This window comes from Martes martes (genome assembly GCF_963455335.1).
Source record: "Martes martes genome assembly, chromosome: 2".
Classification (NCBI taxonomy): domain Eukaryota; kingdom Metazoa; phylum Chordata; class Mammalia; order Carnivora; family Mustelidae; genus Martes; species Martes martes.
In genome coordinates, this window is record NC_137889.1 from 74,506,687 (window position 1) to 74,521,651 (window position 14,965).

Here is a 14,965-nt window from a genome sequence, read left to right on the forward strand (position 1 = left end):
CTGCAATTGCACTGCTGGGTATTTACCCCAAAGATACAGATGTAGTGAAAAGAAGGGCCATCTGTACCCCAATGTTTATAGCAGCAATGGCCACGGTCGCCAAACTGTGGAAAGAACCAAGATGCCCTTCAACGGATGAATGGATAAGGAAGATGTGGTCCATATACACTATGGAGTATTATGCCTCCATCAGAAAGGACGAATACCCAACTTTTGTAGCAACATGGACAGGACTGGAAGAGATTATGCTGAGTGAAATAAGTCAAACAGAGAAAGTCAAGTATCATATGGTTTCACTTATTGGTGGAGCATAACAAATAATATAGAGGACAAGGGTAGATGGAGAGGAGAAGGGAGTTGAGGGAAATTGGAAGGGGAGGTGAACCATGAGAGACTATGGACTCTGAAAAACAACCTGAGGGTTTTGAAGGGGCGGGGGTGGGAGGGTGGGGGAACCAGGTGGTGGGTATTAGGGAGGGCACAGATTGCATGGAGCACTGGGTGTGGTGAAAAAACAATGAATACTGTTACGCTGAAAATAAATAAAAAATTAAAAAAAAAAAAAAAAAAAAAAAAGAAAGAAAGCATACATCTTCTAAAAGAGAAAAGAGCTGTCTTAATACTAGGTCAATGGAATTCCCCACTAACATAGCCTGATAAATACATGTCGAAACTGCCCCAAAAGTTCAGCAAATGAAGCACTTTTTTTAAAAAAAGTAGAATTATTCCTTTTATTGCAAAACAATAATATAATGATTTCTGTACTTTTCTTTATAAGAATAAAATAAAACAACTGATGTTCAAAATTGGAACCCGGATAATCAGACAAAAAAATCACATTTATTTCAATAGTTCAAAGTGCAAATACAGCAAGTCAGTTCACGTTTCAAGATACAGTTTTAAGTATAATGAAAACTTGATATACAAAAATGAAAGGGTAAATAGCAGAAATAAAGCTCGATTTTTTAAAAAATTCAAGTAACCCGAAAACCTTTAGACTAAAATATTCCACTCACAATTCAGAAATGCCTTAATTTATAGACACCAGTAGTGCAGTGCAATCCCAAAGGACTTCTCAAAGAAAAAGAATCACCCCAAACCGGCTGGCTCAGGACAAGAGTGAAGTTCTCCGTGCTGGCTACTCCTGCTCTGGCAGCCTCACTCACACTGTCAACTGATATGGTTCAACCCATGATACTTTGATGTTCAGGCAATTCCAAAAAATGTTTAAAGTTCAATAGGAGGCCAACACCCTACTAAGAGAGTTTCTGAAACGGCCACTATATATTTAAAAGATTTTAAAGACCAATTTCAACTTCAGGCCTATGATATTACCGGGGAAAGACATAGATTAATACTTCTTCCATTACGTAAAACCCTTCTGGAAGGTTAGCAACATGGCCTTTACCACTTCCTCATGAAAAATCGTACTTAAATACATATTTACTTATTTCTACACATACAGAGCTTTTATGTAAAGTAGAAAAAGTTCCCACCAGGAAGATAATTAAAGGTTGTTAATGTTCTCTGTATCACTTAGCAGCCAAGACACATGTTTATTTCTGCTCTGCAGAAGCAATGTTAGCTACTTGCTTCAATTCAGGAAAAGTGTGTACCTTCAGGAAGGTTTAGATGAGATACTTATTCAGTCTTTTTCTCAATCTTCTTCATCTTTTCATTGTAAGCAACAAATTGAGAGTCTGTTCCAAAAATTCTATCCCACCATGTAAATGTTGAAGCGTAGTTTCCGATGAAGTTCATATGGTGGAAATCATGATGCCGAGAACCAGCATAGAAAGGGATCAGATTTAAAGGGTTGAGAGGAATGTCATAACCACTGAAATAAAAATGATAAAGATTTTAAAGGAAATAAATACACTTCAAATAACTGACATTTTCATTGATAGTAACATCCCTGTTAACTAATTCAAATAACATTACACTTTACCCAAGTCACTTTGTTTCTGAAAGGTTGACACAAGACAAAAACTCACAGAAAAATGGTACATATTCTAGAAACCATTTTCAGAAATTAAGATAAAAACCTTCAAAGATCTATGGAGCTTAATTATTATACAACAGGGGATGAAATGAGGGGTTATAATAATAAATCTTTAGACACAGATTTTCAAGAATTATTTTTCTTTTCTGTTTTAGAGGAGCTTCCTCACCACAGGTTCTTATGTCCGTGACAGTATAAGTCCTTTAGGCAAAGTTAAATGAGTATCAAGCACTAAGAAGGTTAAACCCGAGAATCACTATGTAGCAACTCTTTTAGAGTATCCTCCTTTATTTCCCAAAACAAATCTAGAATCTGATAGCCACAACTGTATAGCTCTGAATCACCCGCCCCCTCCCTTCCTCAGGAAGCTGAGAGGGCAGGAGGGAGGAGACAACAGTGGAAGGAAAGAATGAAGGAAGGAGATATCCTTTACAATTTAATCTGTCCTATTAGTCTGCTTAGAAATAAAGATGATCTTATGACCATGAAAACAATGGCATCTTATATTTTGATACCTTACATCTGAATAGAAACCATAACTCACCTATGGACGTCAATAGTTTCTATCAAACGAATAGTCACCCATGCCCAAAGGAGAATGACGTGATCACATAAAAGCATGATTCCAATGAAAAATCCAGTTCCAAGAATCAGAGTTTCCAAGGGATGTGCATATTCAGCTTCCATTCCAAATGGAGCCTAAAATAAATACGTAAGAATTCCTTAATATACTGTGACTGTTAATTTTATGTGTCGGCTTAGCTAGGCTATACAGTGCCCAACTGTTTGGTTGGTCAAACACCAGCCTGGACATTGCTATGCAGGTATTTTATAGATGTGACTAACATTTAAATCATTAGCCTCTGAGTAAGGGGGATTATCCTCCATAATGCAAGTGGGCTTTATCCAACCAGTTGAAGGCCTTAAAAGCAAAGACTGAGGTCTCACGAGGAAGAAAGAATTCTCACGACCGCAATATGGAAACCCTGCTTGAATTTCCAGTCTGTGGTCTGTCCAATGCATTTCAGATCTGCCAATCCCCACAATCACATGAGCCAGTTCCTTAAAATAAATGTGTGTATCTCCTACTGATTTGTCAGAGAACCATGACAAATACATATATTCTAATTTATGCATACAGTTTTACCAAATTAGATTGTTTCTATAAGTAATGGCAATATATCTAGCCATACATATATAAACAAGTAACAGTAATTCTCAATAAAAACACCTTTTTGTTCCTACCAAACATCAAAACGTCTAGGGATGTCCTTAATAGAATCTTGGTAACTGACTCTGATGGTTTAAGATAAAGGTATTAAACAACTGACTTAAATTCCAATTTTGGTTTATGCTTCTGAATTTGTTTTGCCAAGAAAAGGATACTTGATTTAGCATTCCACGTAATCAGGGCCAATGCAGAATATATGACGTAACCAGTTTGATAAAGGTACATCAAAGCAGTTCTGATAAAATAGGTTTTTGTGGGCATCAGAATGAGGTGGAAAGGTGTTCATTAAACAAGTTGGTAACAGTTTTAGAAATTTAAAGATGACCTGTTCATTGTTTTGGGGTCCAATTTAAATGACCTTAACATCACTATGGTCTCTATTCATCTGCCACATACCAACCATGACAGGAGAGTGGTCTGGCCCAAATGACAGACTGAACTATTTCATGTTAACACTTTCCTTAACATTTATAGAACTGGCCGTGTGTGTGTATGTGTGTGTGTGTGTGTGTGTGATGTTCATAACATGTTCATGCCAAAGAAAGAAATAAAAACATCACTGACAATTTTTAAAACCTCAGAAGATTTTAAAAAAGCATTTTGCCTCCAATTGAAAAAAAATGTATTAAAAATAATTCTAACATACCTGAAACTCATGATGAACTTTATGAATATATTTATATATTCTTTTGTGGTGTAAGAGCCTATGCAGGAAATAGTGCCAGGTATCCTCAATCACCGCACAGCCAAAGCATTTTGCCAAAAGCAGGTACCTTTAGGATGAAAATACTGTAATGAGCATAAAATAACTTCTACTTAAGTGATCTAAGCTTTTACTTAGGATCACTGAGGAATTACATGAACCAAATACCCACTAACCAGCTTGACCGACCTGGATACACAGATCAGCAAACTCCCACAACTGCTACATACAAAATGGCTCTATAATAGCACCTGAAGCAGACCACTATTCCAATTCTAGTTCATTTTTTAAAAATTCACAGGCACAGGGGCATCTGGCTGGCTTAGGAGATAGAATATGCAACTCTTGACTTAAGAGTCATGAGTTCAAGCTGAATGCTGGGCGTGGAGCATACTTAAAAAAAAAACAAACTGGAAAATAATTTCACATGTGTAAAATCAAAGTTAAGAAACAAAATCTGAAACTTCTAGGAAAAGAGTAATATTGATGAGGGACTTGAACTGAGATTATCAATAGTAAAATCATCACTTCTTTCCACCAAAGAGAGGGATGTAAGTGCAATGGGCAAAATATATTTATAGATAAATAAACACATACACAAAAACTCTTTTATATAATATATATTACAAAGAAAAAGTATACACTTATATAATTGGTATATCTCTATTCAGGTTATGTCAAGAGCAGACAGTTGAATACAAGCATCATTTGAACACAACTACTAGTGCTCAGGTAATATATATTTGTTCCCATATGCACACAACTTTTATAAACCTCACAATTACTCTCTCTTTTCTTTTTATTCACTTCAGACTTAAAATGTAATATAGTTTTTCTTGGTATAGTGGGTATATCTATATAAAATCATATAAAGGATGCTAACAAAACTTATCTGACATTAAGAAATCACTTTCCAAAAATATCTAAATAAATAACTTTCCAATAAAATATTATATTAAAACACAAAAAGACAGAAAAATGGGAATGTTTTAAGTTTCTACTATGGCTTACTTTTCTATGTTTTAATTACTTCTAAAGTTTAGAACAAACAAATGAAGAAAGAAACATGAAGAATTATTTTAACTGGATGATAAAGCATGACTGAGTATCAAAATCAAATCTTTATATACATACCATCTTGGCATTCTTTCCCAATCGTAAGGTATATTAAAATACTCTGTAAAATAATAAGTTCCACAGATCAAAGGAAGCTGGATAAAAAAGTGATTAAAGAGAAGTACTTTAAAACATTTCCACTGGTTTTCCCATGTTTCTGGTTTATCCTATGGAAAAAAAAATCAGAATATTTAGCATTAGCCTCTGCTATCAGTAGCTTGACTTTAAACTTAGAACAAATTTTTAATTGTTTCTGTAATGTTTCTAGGTAACCTTAATTCTACATTATTTAATTAATCTTATGATGTGAATTCTGTATTACAGTGACTGTGTGACAGTAACTGAGACCTAGGAATCACAGCCTCCTCCCCTTCTAAATCCTTGACAACTGTGATCACTAGTTTAAATAGGTAAAAAAAAACTGTGAATAGACAAACCCAGGTGTAACAATCTCAAATGAACCAAAGAAACACTACAGAGAAACTGTCCAGTCTTTGCATCCCACATCATTCCCTTCTGTCACCCAGGAATCTCAAAGCACAAATGTGTGATGCTCAGAGCACAGGTGGGTTCTCCCAAGTGTGGTGACAGTCCTGCAGGTGGCACTAAAGTCTTTATTACAAAGGGAAATCCATGCCACCAGTCATTCAGTGGTGCTCCTTCCCAGAAATTGCATATTTTTGTTCACATCTGATGACATAATTATAAACTCTGAGCTGGAAGAACTTCAGAAATGGGTCTAGTGGTTCCCAAAGAATGGAGACCTACTGCCCACAGATAACAGTGTTCAGAGATGAAAGCCAGAATGAGAAAAGTAAGATCAATATAATAAATGTTTCAAAAACCTCATCAAGATATCAACTGGCATAGCAAGCCATATAAAAAAACTAAATTTATTCAATTTAAAAGGCTGCAGTTAGGGGTGCCTGAGCGGCTCAGTTGGTTAAGCATCTGCCTTGGGCTCAGGTCATGATCCTCCTGGGACTGGCTCCCTGCTCAGCAGAGAATCTGCTTCTCCCTCACCCTCAACTCCCCACCCCCCCCCCACCCCGTGCAAGTGCGCACTCTCTCTCTCTCTCTCTCTCAAATAAATAAATAAATAAACAAACAAACAAACAAATAAATAAATAAATTTTCAAACGGCTACAGTTAGATAAGAAAAAGTACTTTTGGTTTTACAAAAAGATGGTGATAATAAATAATAGTTACTGCTTTGTTTTCAATGTCCTTACTTAAACATTTAGACTTCTGCCAATGACACTTTTTTAACTAAACCATAATATCCCAAGTATGGAAACTACTGCTCATTAGCAGAAGCCCAAAGAGGTCAACTACCTAGTAGCCCAGGATCACACAGGCAGTGATTAGAACCAGGATTAACTAAAAGCTAGGTCTCCAGTCTGGACTTAAAATTCTCCTTGTTGTTGTTGTTCTTAAAATTCTGAGTTCTCCTCCATAACAGGAAAAAAAAAAAAAAAAGGAAAAGCATTCAATTGGTAATCAATCTAGAGAGTCAGTCTCCAATCTCAGGGCCTTCACCAACTAGTTAGCTGGCTCTGTAATGCCCACAATTCAGTTTCCTCAACAATAAAATGAAGGGATTAGACAAGGTAATTTGTCATTGGCTATCTCTACTCTGAGATTATCCAACCTCACTGCTCCAAACTTCCAGTCTGTGACTGAGGACAAAATATAAATCCAGCTCGGGCAATTTCTCCCTAGGAACCACGTTTAACAGACTTTTAATATCCTAGCTTGAATCTGATACTTATTTAGCTATAGCAATTAACACAAAAATTTATCAATTATGACTAAAAAATCACATGTCACACTGTTTAAAGTGTGGACAAATTAGTTTAAAAAATAGTGAACAATGAAATACTAATACCTGGTGAATATCAGGGTTTACCATCTTTTACTTTATATATAACTGCGAGTTAATATGAAGGAATACTACTAGGACAATTGACTCCAGAAAGAATGGTTTTAGGTGCACCTGAGTGGCTCAGTCGGTTAAGCGGCTGCCTTCCGCTCAGGCCCTGATTTTAGGGTCCTGGGATCAAGTCCGCATTGGGCTCCCTGCTCAGTAGCGAGCCTGCTTCTCCCTCTGCTTCTGCCCCCAGCCCCTATGTACTCTCTCTCAAAATAAATAAATAAAATCTTTTTTTTTAAAAAAGGAATAGTTTTAGTATATACCCCCGGAAGAACATTCCTAGAGAACTAGTAAGACATCGGACTTTCTAAAACGCATTAACTGTCCGGTAGTCTATTCCGTTTGAAAGCTGCTATGCTCATCACCACCAGCAAACTTTTCCTGTACCCTCAGTGCTGCAGGGGATCTTCCTTCGAAATAAACTTGTAATTAATTTTACTAATTTTGTTGCTTGTCTTTAAACCCCTTGTTTTGTGAAAACCTGTACTGCTTTACTATCACAATTCATTTTTATACTAAGAAGATCCAAAGCAGGGATTTTTAATGGTTGTGAAACTGAAAGAAGGACAAGGCAATGTGCAGCCACACTACCCAGCCTTTCAATTTCTGTTTATAAATAACTACCTGTAACCAACTAGACAACTACTTGTATTGTCTTTTGCTACAGTTTATTTTAAAGTCATGCATAAAACCTTAACTGAAAAAGGCCTTTCTGGAAAAGTTCCCACCTCTGACTAGTGAGTCAAGGGCAAGGGAAGCAGGAGGACAACAAGGATGCTCTGGCTTGGCTAGACACACCACGTATCAGCCCTATAAACAACTACGGGGGTGACACACGGTCTCCAGAATCACCCCAAACATGCATGAGAACATACACATCCAAACTGAATTCTGCCTTTCAAAGCAGGCCCTGTTATAAAAAGCTTTTGGAACATCTGTCCTTAATTTACAGGATACCCCCCTTAGGGCATGTCCCTTTTTATTTCCTCCCCCTTTTCCTTTGGCTTAGAGTCTACTGGCCTGACCCCACGTACTACCCCAGAAAGGATTAGCCACAGCATTTGAGTGAGCACTTACAGTGAGACTCACTGGGAGAGGCAACGGGGCTAGGAGACTCATGGGGGAAAACATGCACGATGACTGCCACCTGGTGTGTACTTGGTGAGTACAAATCATTCTCTGCAGGTCAATGCTCTCAAGATGTCCACTTTCTACCATGACCATGCGCCCCTGAGTTTTAGTTTGGCATGACTTTTTAGAAAAGTAAACAGCAAGTGTTAGACACTACCATGGGTTTGCCAAGTGCTGATAACTCATCTCTGACAAGCGAGTTTGGATTCTGTTCCAGACACCTGGTCAAGCTCTAGTCTTCACAGGGCTAGAGCTCACTATTTCTCTCGTGACTACAATGGAGAAGAGGCACTGTGTCCATCTCAACATTTTGTCATGCATGGTAGGAATCTCAAGGAATTTAGTGCACTAAAGCAAATATCTAGACTCTAGGAGCATGATGACATGAATCCTGTAGAACCACCATTATGTATTTAAGGAAAAAACAAAACTTTTAATAGCCCTGATCAAGAGCTTATGAGATTAAACATACACTAATGGCTGAGACATTAGGAGTTGGAGAGAATTGCAAAGTATCTACACATGCCCATAACATCTCTTTCCAGCTAGTTTAAAGATTATAAACCCAAATTAGATAAATGTCACATACTAAAAGCACAATTTAAAAAATTATTCTTGAAACATTATCAATAATGATCTAGCGCTGTCCAATGTGGCAGGAACTAGAAATATGTGGCTAGTGAATACTTTAAATATGGCTAAACTTTGATGGGCTAAAATTAATGTAAGACACCCAATTCTGAAGACTTTTTGTGAGAATATGAACATAAAATATCCTATTAAGTACTTTTCAATTCTGATTACTTGTTGAAATGTTTCAATTTATTGTATTAAATAAAATATTAAAATTAATTTCCCTATTTCTTTACCTTTTTATGTATTCTATCAGAAAATGTAAAATTACATATGTTCCTTCTATTTCTATTAGACAACCCTGATCTAGGTTCTCTCAAAACAAAGTTACATTTACTTTTAAAATATTCAACATGAATGATAACATTTCATTCCAAGTCCATCACACTCACCTTTTGAATTTTGTACTTTTTCATGTAAGGTATAAATTGAAACAAAAATCCAGGTAAACAGAACAAGAAATAAAGGACCTCATGAACTATCAAGGATCCCCATGTTGCAATCTGGAACTTTGTATAATTATCCAACATATAGTTCCATGCATTTTTAAATGGTTCTTGTAGAGGGTTCTCAGGTAAAAGTGAATCTACATACTCCACAGCCAAGGATGCTGAACTAAAGATGCTGATACTTTCATTTGTTGCCATTTTTCAAATCTCTACAGAAAGTCTTAGAATTCTGTAAAGGCAAATAAAAAATAAATACATAAATAAGCAAGCAGGCAAACCAAGTAAGCCAAACAATGAAATTCCCAGAAAATAATTTTTAAAATTCATCTTCTGATAATTTTAAAAACAACAAATACTAAAGTACCAATTCTCAGATACTAAACATGTGATTAAAAAAAAAGGTCTAATGGATATCATCACCATGACCATTTGCAGACACTGATTTATGAGACTCTTCTTAATCTTAGGAAACAAACCGAGGTTTGCTGGAAGGGAGAGGGTAAGGGAATGGGGTAACTGGGTGATAGATATTGGGGACAGTATGTGTTGCAATGAACACTGGGTATTATATAAAACTGATGAATCACAGACCTGTATCCCTGAAACAAACAATACATTATATGTTAAATTAAATAAATAAATAAGCCAGCCACGTGTTGGGGCACCTGGGTGGCTCAGCCAGTTAAGCATCCAGCTCTTAGTTTCCGCTCGGGTTATGATCTGAGTCATGAGATCTAGCCAGCCTTCTGCTCCCCAGGGCAGAGTCCACTTGAGATTCTTTCCCCCTCCCTGCCCCTCCCTCCATGCTGCCGCCCCTCCTCGTGCGCCCATGCGTGCGCTCTTTCTCTCACTCTCTCTAAAATAAATAAATAAATAAAATCTTATAAAAATAAAAATTAAAAGCCACATGTTAACTTTCAAGAGCAGGATCTAAAAGAACAACAGTAGAGAAAGAGCTTCAAACTGTCTTTAAAGAGACTTTTCAATGTGGTCTCCATGGAAAAACTTGTACCTTCAATCTGCAATGGTGGAGTTCAAGTGTCACTTAAAACCAAAAAAACAAAAAACACACCAAAAAACCTATAAAGAAAAAGTGTGCCAAATAAGACTACATAAAAATTAAATATGCTTGTTACAAAAAGACAATTATAAATAAAGTCAAAGATCAAATGGCAAACGAGAAAAAATATTTCCAAAACTTATGATAAAAGGCTGCAAAGTGTGCTTTAGGAAAAGACTAAAAACCCAATAGAAGAATGACAAAGGCCATTCCCAAGGGGTTCATGGAAAAGTAAATACAAATGTTCACTAAACAAATAAGCAGCTCAGTTTGAATACACCCTTAAACAAAAGTCTTTAAAAGTTTCAGTGTTCAGGAGACAGTACTGGTAAGGTAACAATTTGGGGAAACAGGCACCATTATACATTGTTGATGGAGAGATCAGTAGGCCTTTGAAGAAAAATTCACAGTATTTGTCACAATTCAAAATAAATATACCTTTTGATCCAGCAATTTTCTCACTCACAAAGAAGCATTGCTTATAGCAGCAAAAACAAAGAAAAAAAGAAAACAACAGCAATAAGTCCATTAATAAGAAAGGAGTTAAATAAACCCTATTGTCCTTCCAGAGACAATTATGCAGCCATTTCAAAGAACAGGAAAATCTTTATGTTCTACATAGAAAGATGTCCCAAGATACAACATTAAGTGAAACAGCAAGTTGCAGAATAATGCACATAACAAGAGCTCCCCCACCTAGTGTTTGTGAAAAGGTTCTACACTGTGCACTTTCATGCTTATGGACAGACGGACGGATGGACATACACACCCACACACAGGAAATATATGGAAGGATATCCGAGGAACAACTGAGAGTGATGACTTTAAGGAAAAGAAATCAAGAAGTAACAGATACATGCATTTGCATTATGTGCACACCCAGTGGGTGGGGGGTTCCGTTATGGAGGAGAGGAGAAAAATTTTACTTTCCATTTTATACCTTCTTACAATTATACTTACATACTCCATAGCCAAGGATGCTGAACTAAAAATGCTGATACTTTCAAGTTTACAAGAATATCACTTTCCTAAAAATGTTCACTGTTGTTCCTAATTTATGAATTATGAGACTAAAAACAAAAATATTTTATTTTTTTAAAAAGATTTTATTTATTTATTAGAGAGAGAGAGAGTGCACGAGAGACAGCAAGCAGGGGCAGAGGGAGAGGGAGAAGCAGACCAACTGAGCAGGAAGCCCAGTGTGGGACTAGATCCCAGAAACATGGGATCATGACCTGAGCTAAAGGCAGATGCTTATTGTTCCCATACTGATCTTGGACCCCTTCCTCATGGAGGATACTGGGAAGTTTAGCCAGCTTCCTCAGGTCTCAGAATTCACTTAGAATTTTGTCCTACTCACTCTCAAATGACTTGTACCATGGAGGCTACAGTTACATCCTGGGCCATCCCAACCTCAAAACTTCTCTTTTCTCACTCACCCTCTCTGAGAGTGACTAGTCTTATGTTCTTACCTTACTTGGGAACTTGTCTGTCACTTATCCTTTCTCATCTTTCATTTCTCCCCTCTTCACTAAGTCCATCCTCTCAAGTTCAAAAACATACTCAAGTCTTCATTTCTAGTGAAAAGTTTTCCTAACCTGTACCCCCTCTTCCCCAAGCCACTGTCCCTCTTCCTTTTCTTTGAACCAACTTCCTTCTCTAGGGAGAAATCAACAAAAAGCCTTCTCCCTGCTTTGCTCTTATCCACACAACCCCCTCAACTACTTGCAATATAGTTCCCACTCACACCAAGATATCTTCAGTCTTCTAACTTGCAAGGTAAAAGTCATTCCAATTCTCATTCTTCATGAGGTTGTTGCCAAATGTGGCAATGAACCAACAACACTTACTTGCTGTGTGTCCTTGAGCAAATTACATAACCTCTCTGAGCCTCAGTTTTATCATCTGCAAAATGTACAAAATAACAATAGTAACTAGATCATGGGGATCTTTTCATAGTGTATATATATATTAAATCACCACAATGTACATTTAAATATCTTACAATTTTACCTGTCAATTACACCTTCATAAAGCTGACAAAAGAAAAACAATAGTTCTAAGGGGGCCAAGACCTAACGCACGCAAAGTCCTTAACATAGGACCCAACACATAGTAGCTACAAGAAGCTAACAATTTTGAGCACTTCTTACATGCCATGAAACTGTGTTTTAAGAGTTCTGTATGCTCTCTCAATATATTAAAGACTTTAATCCCTACCACATCTTCATGAAGTAGGTAATTTTATTATCTCTTCTATAATTGAAAAACTCAGGTTTAGAAAGAGTAAACAACTTTTATAACCCAAGTTACAAAAATACTAACTGGGGGAGCCTATGCACTCATCCCTTATGCTCTACTGTAATCACAAATAATAAAGCACACAAGAAATATTATAGTAAGAAGGGAGTAATTCCTACAGCTTTCCCAAAGCTCCTTAAAGATTATTTTATACATAATGTCTTCATTTTCACATTTCCCACTGACTCTCCAGCTATTACAATCTGCTTTCCATTCTCTACACTGCACTGAATTTACTCTTACTAATACGATCACTAAGGATCTCCTAGCTGCCAAATCCAACAAACATTCTTTGCAGTTTATTTTATTTGACCAATCTGAAGATCTGATACTTCTCTCCTTAAAACACTCTCCTTCCTAGGTTCTTGGGATTCACATGTATTCACTCTGATTTAATTTGTGCTACTATGTGCAGCTACTGTGCTAGCTGCTGTCCTCACCCCGATATCAAAATACAAACTCTAATGAGGAATACAAAGCAAAAACCAGACTATCATAAAATTAAGTGATAAGGACAATAACGGGTTGGAAATACAGAGTGCTAGAACACAGAGGACCAGGAAAGAGTTCTTAAAACAAGAGATCTGGAGCATAAGGGGGAGGTGACCTAATTAAAACAGAGTAAAGTAGGGTAGGGTGGGAGGAACAGGGAATGTTTTGAGGAGAGGGCACATCAGATCCAAATACTCAACCAGGAGATGAGAAAGAAGACAGCACTTTCTGATTTAGTATGTTTATGCTACCGCTTTTGAGAAAGAAGACTTGGGAATGGAGGTTAGTTTCCCAAGAATGTTTTTCCTTACTCCTTTCCAACTATTTCAGAGTACCTATAGTGATGGCAACTATTTCCTGTTTTAAAAATACACTGACATCCACAACCTTTCTATCCCTAGCCCTCTCTCCTAAACTCCAGGTTCTGATTATCTAAAACTCTACTGGCCATCTCCAAAGAGACCGTTCAGAAGCCTATCAAACTCAACATGTCCAGAAGTTCAACAACTGCTCCTTGCATCCCTGCCCAAATACTCTACCTTCTTTAACCTCTAATTTGGTGAATTGCACCATCACCTATTTAGTCATTACCGAAAGAATGTTCTAAGTCTCTCCTGTCTCTGCTGCCTAAGATAAGCCTTCAAAATCGCTCCCAATTTAGAGGTACTTGGTTTAATTAACATTCAGGAGTTCACTCTCCCAACACAAGAAAGTAAAGTGGATACACATTTGGCAAATGAATAAAAGCAAAAACTAGGAATTAAAGAGAGGGGAGGGGGAAATAGTGAATTTTCTTTTCCTTTTCTCATCCTGTGCAACTTGATGGAAAACCTACTCTATCCTCAGAAAAAGTTAGTTCTCTGTGGATTCTCTGAGGAAACCCTGAAGTTTGGCTGTCTGAGGGCGGTCAGCCTGTGTCTGTCCTTTGGCCCTATACCCTCGCTGAGCCCGGACTGCAAAATTCCCTCATTTGCTGGAGTTGCCCAATCTCTAAGTTTGCCCTCCTGAAACGATACAATGCCAGGATATTATCTACACAGGTGAGTTAACCCCCTTCTTCATACAAAATTCAAGGGAGTGCCTCCCTTAAAGACAAAGACCAAGACCCTCAGCGATGCAAAACAGGTCCTGGCAGGCCTTTCCCCACCCTTCATCTATCCTATCTCCCACCTCAACATATTCTTATATTTCACGTGTAACGGACACAGCATTCCCTAGCCGGTGATGCCACCCTATCCAACTCCTATTCATCCTTCAGTAACCTGCGTCTCAGACGCCCTTCCCAACCACTCCACCCCGCCACTGCACAAACACAACAGAGTTTATCCCCCGGTAGTGCTTCCGTTTTTGGAAAACTTTCTCATCACTCTTTCACCCCACGCTGTTAACTATCTCCTAATATTTCCCGTCTTCGAGGACTATAAAGCTCTTAAAGGGCAAGAAACAGGGCCCAAGCCCGATTCCATCATTTAAGATTTCGCACCGCTTTCACCTGCTCCCCCTGCCCGCCGTCCTCACATCCGGCACTGGCGCCCCGAGCACCCACCCATGCCGGACCCCGCTCCCACCACGGAGCAGCTGGCCAGAGACAGCCTCTCCCTCCTTCTGAGCTGCCAGACTCTCTTCCAGCCCCCTCACCTGGACGACCGCGCGGGAACTGCAGGCCACGGCCACCCAGACTCCACCAGGTGCTGCAGCCTCGGAACTTGCCTCTCCGCGTCGGGGGTGGAGCCAAGAGCGCGAGGCCGGCTTCTTTTGCCGTTATTGGCTTGTGAGGGCTCCCAACCCGCCTTCTCAGCACTGTGATTGGTCCTCGGTATTGCTGGCCTCGTCTGACTCGCGTGAACGAACCCCTGGAGATCCCAGCCATTGGCTCCGCGGATGGAGTGAGGATAGTGAGACCGAGACGTCTAG

At 38.2% G+C, this 14,965-nt stretch overlaps 1 protein-coding gene across 5 annotated transcripts; it reads right to left on the bottom strand.

The window, feature by feature from the left end:
• Positions 1–818: 818 nt before the first annotated feature.
• On the bottom strand, positions 819–14,777 carry MSMO1 (methylsterol monooxygenase 1). Of its 5 annotated transcripts, none has more exons than XM_080796022.1 (7): positions 14,690–14,767; positions 12,109–12,163; positions 9,142–9,427; positions 5,071–5,219; positions 3,880–4,006; positions 2,547–2,701; positions 819–1,837 (listed from the first exon to the last, which is right to left on the bottom strand). In XM_080796022.1, exons 3-7 carry the CDS (start codon positions 9,394–9,396, stop codon positions 1,642–1,644), a joined length of 882 nt encoding a protein of 293 aa, XP_080652148.1. In that variant the 5' UTR covers positions 9,397–9,427; positions 12,109–12,163; positions 14,690–14,767; the 3' UTR covers positions 819–1,641. The 5 variants fall into 5 exon arrangements, with proteins under 5 accessions (XP_080652148.1, XP_080652149.1, XP_080652151.1 ...); XM_080796023.1 differs by having other exon boundaries at positions 12,006–12,163; positions 14,690–14,734; XM_080796025.1 differs by lacking the exon at positions 9,142–9,427 and having other exon boundaries at positions 14,690–14,777.
• Between the last annotated feature and the right edge of the window lie 188 nt (positions 14,778–14,965).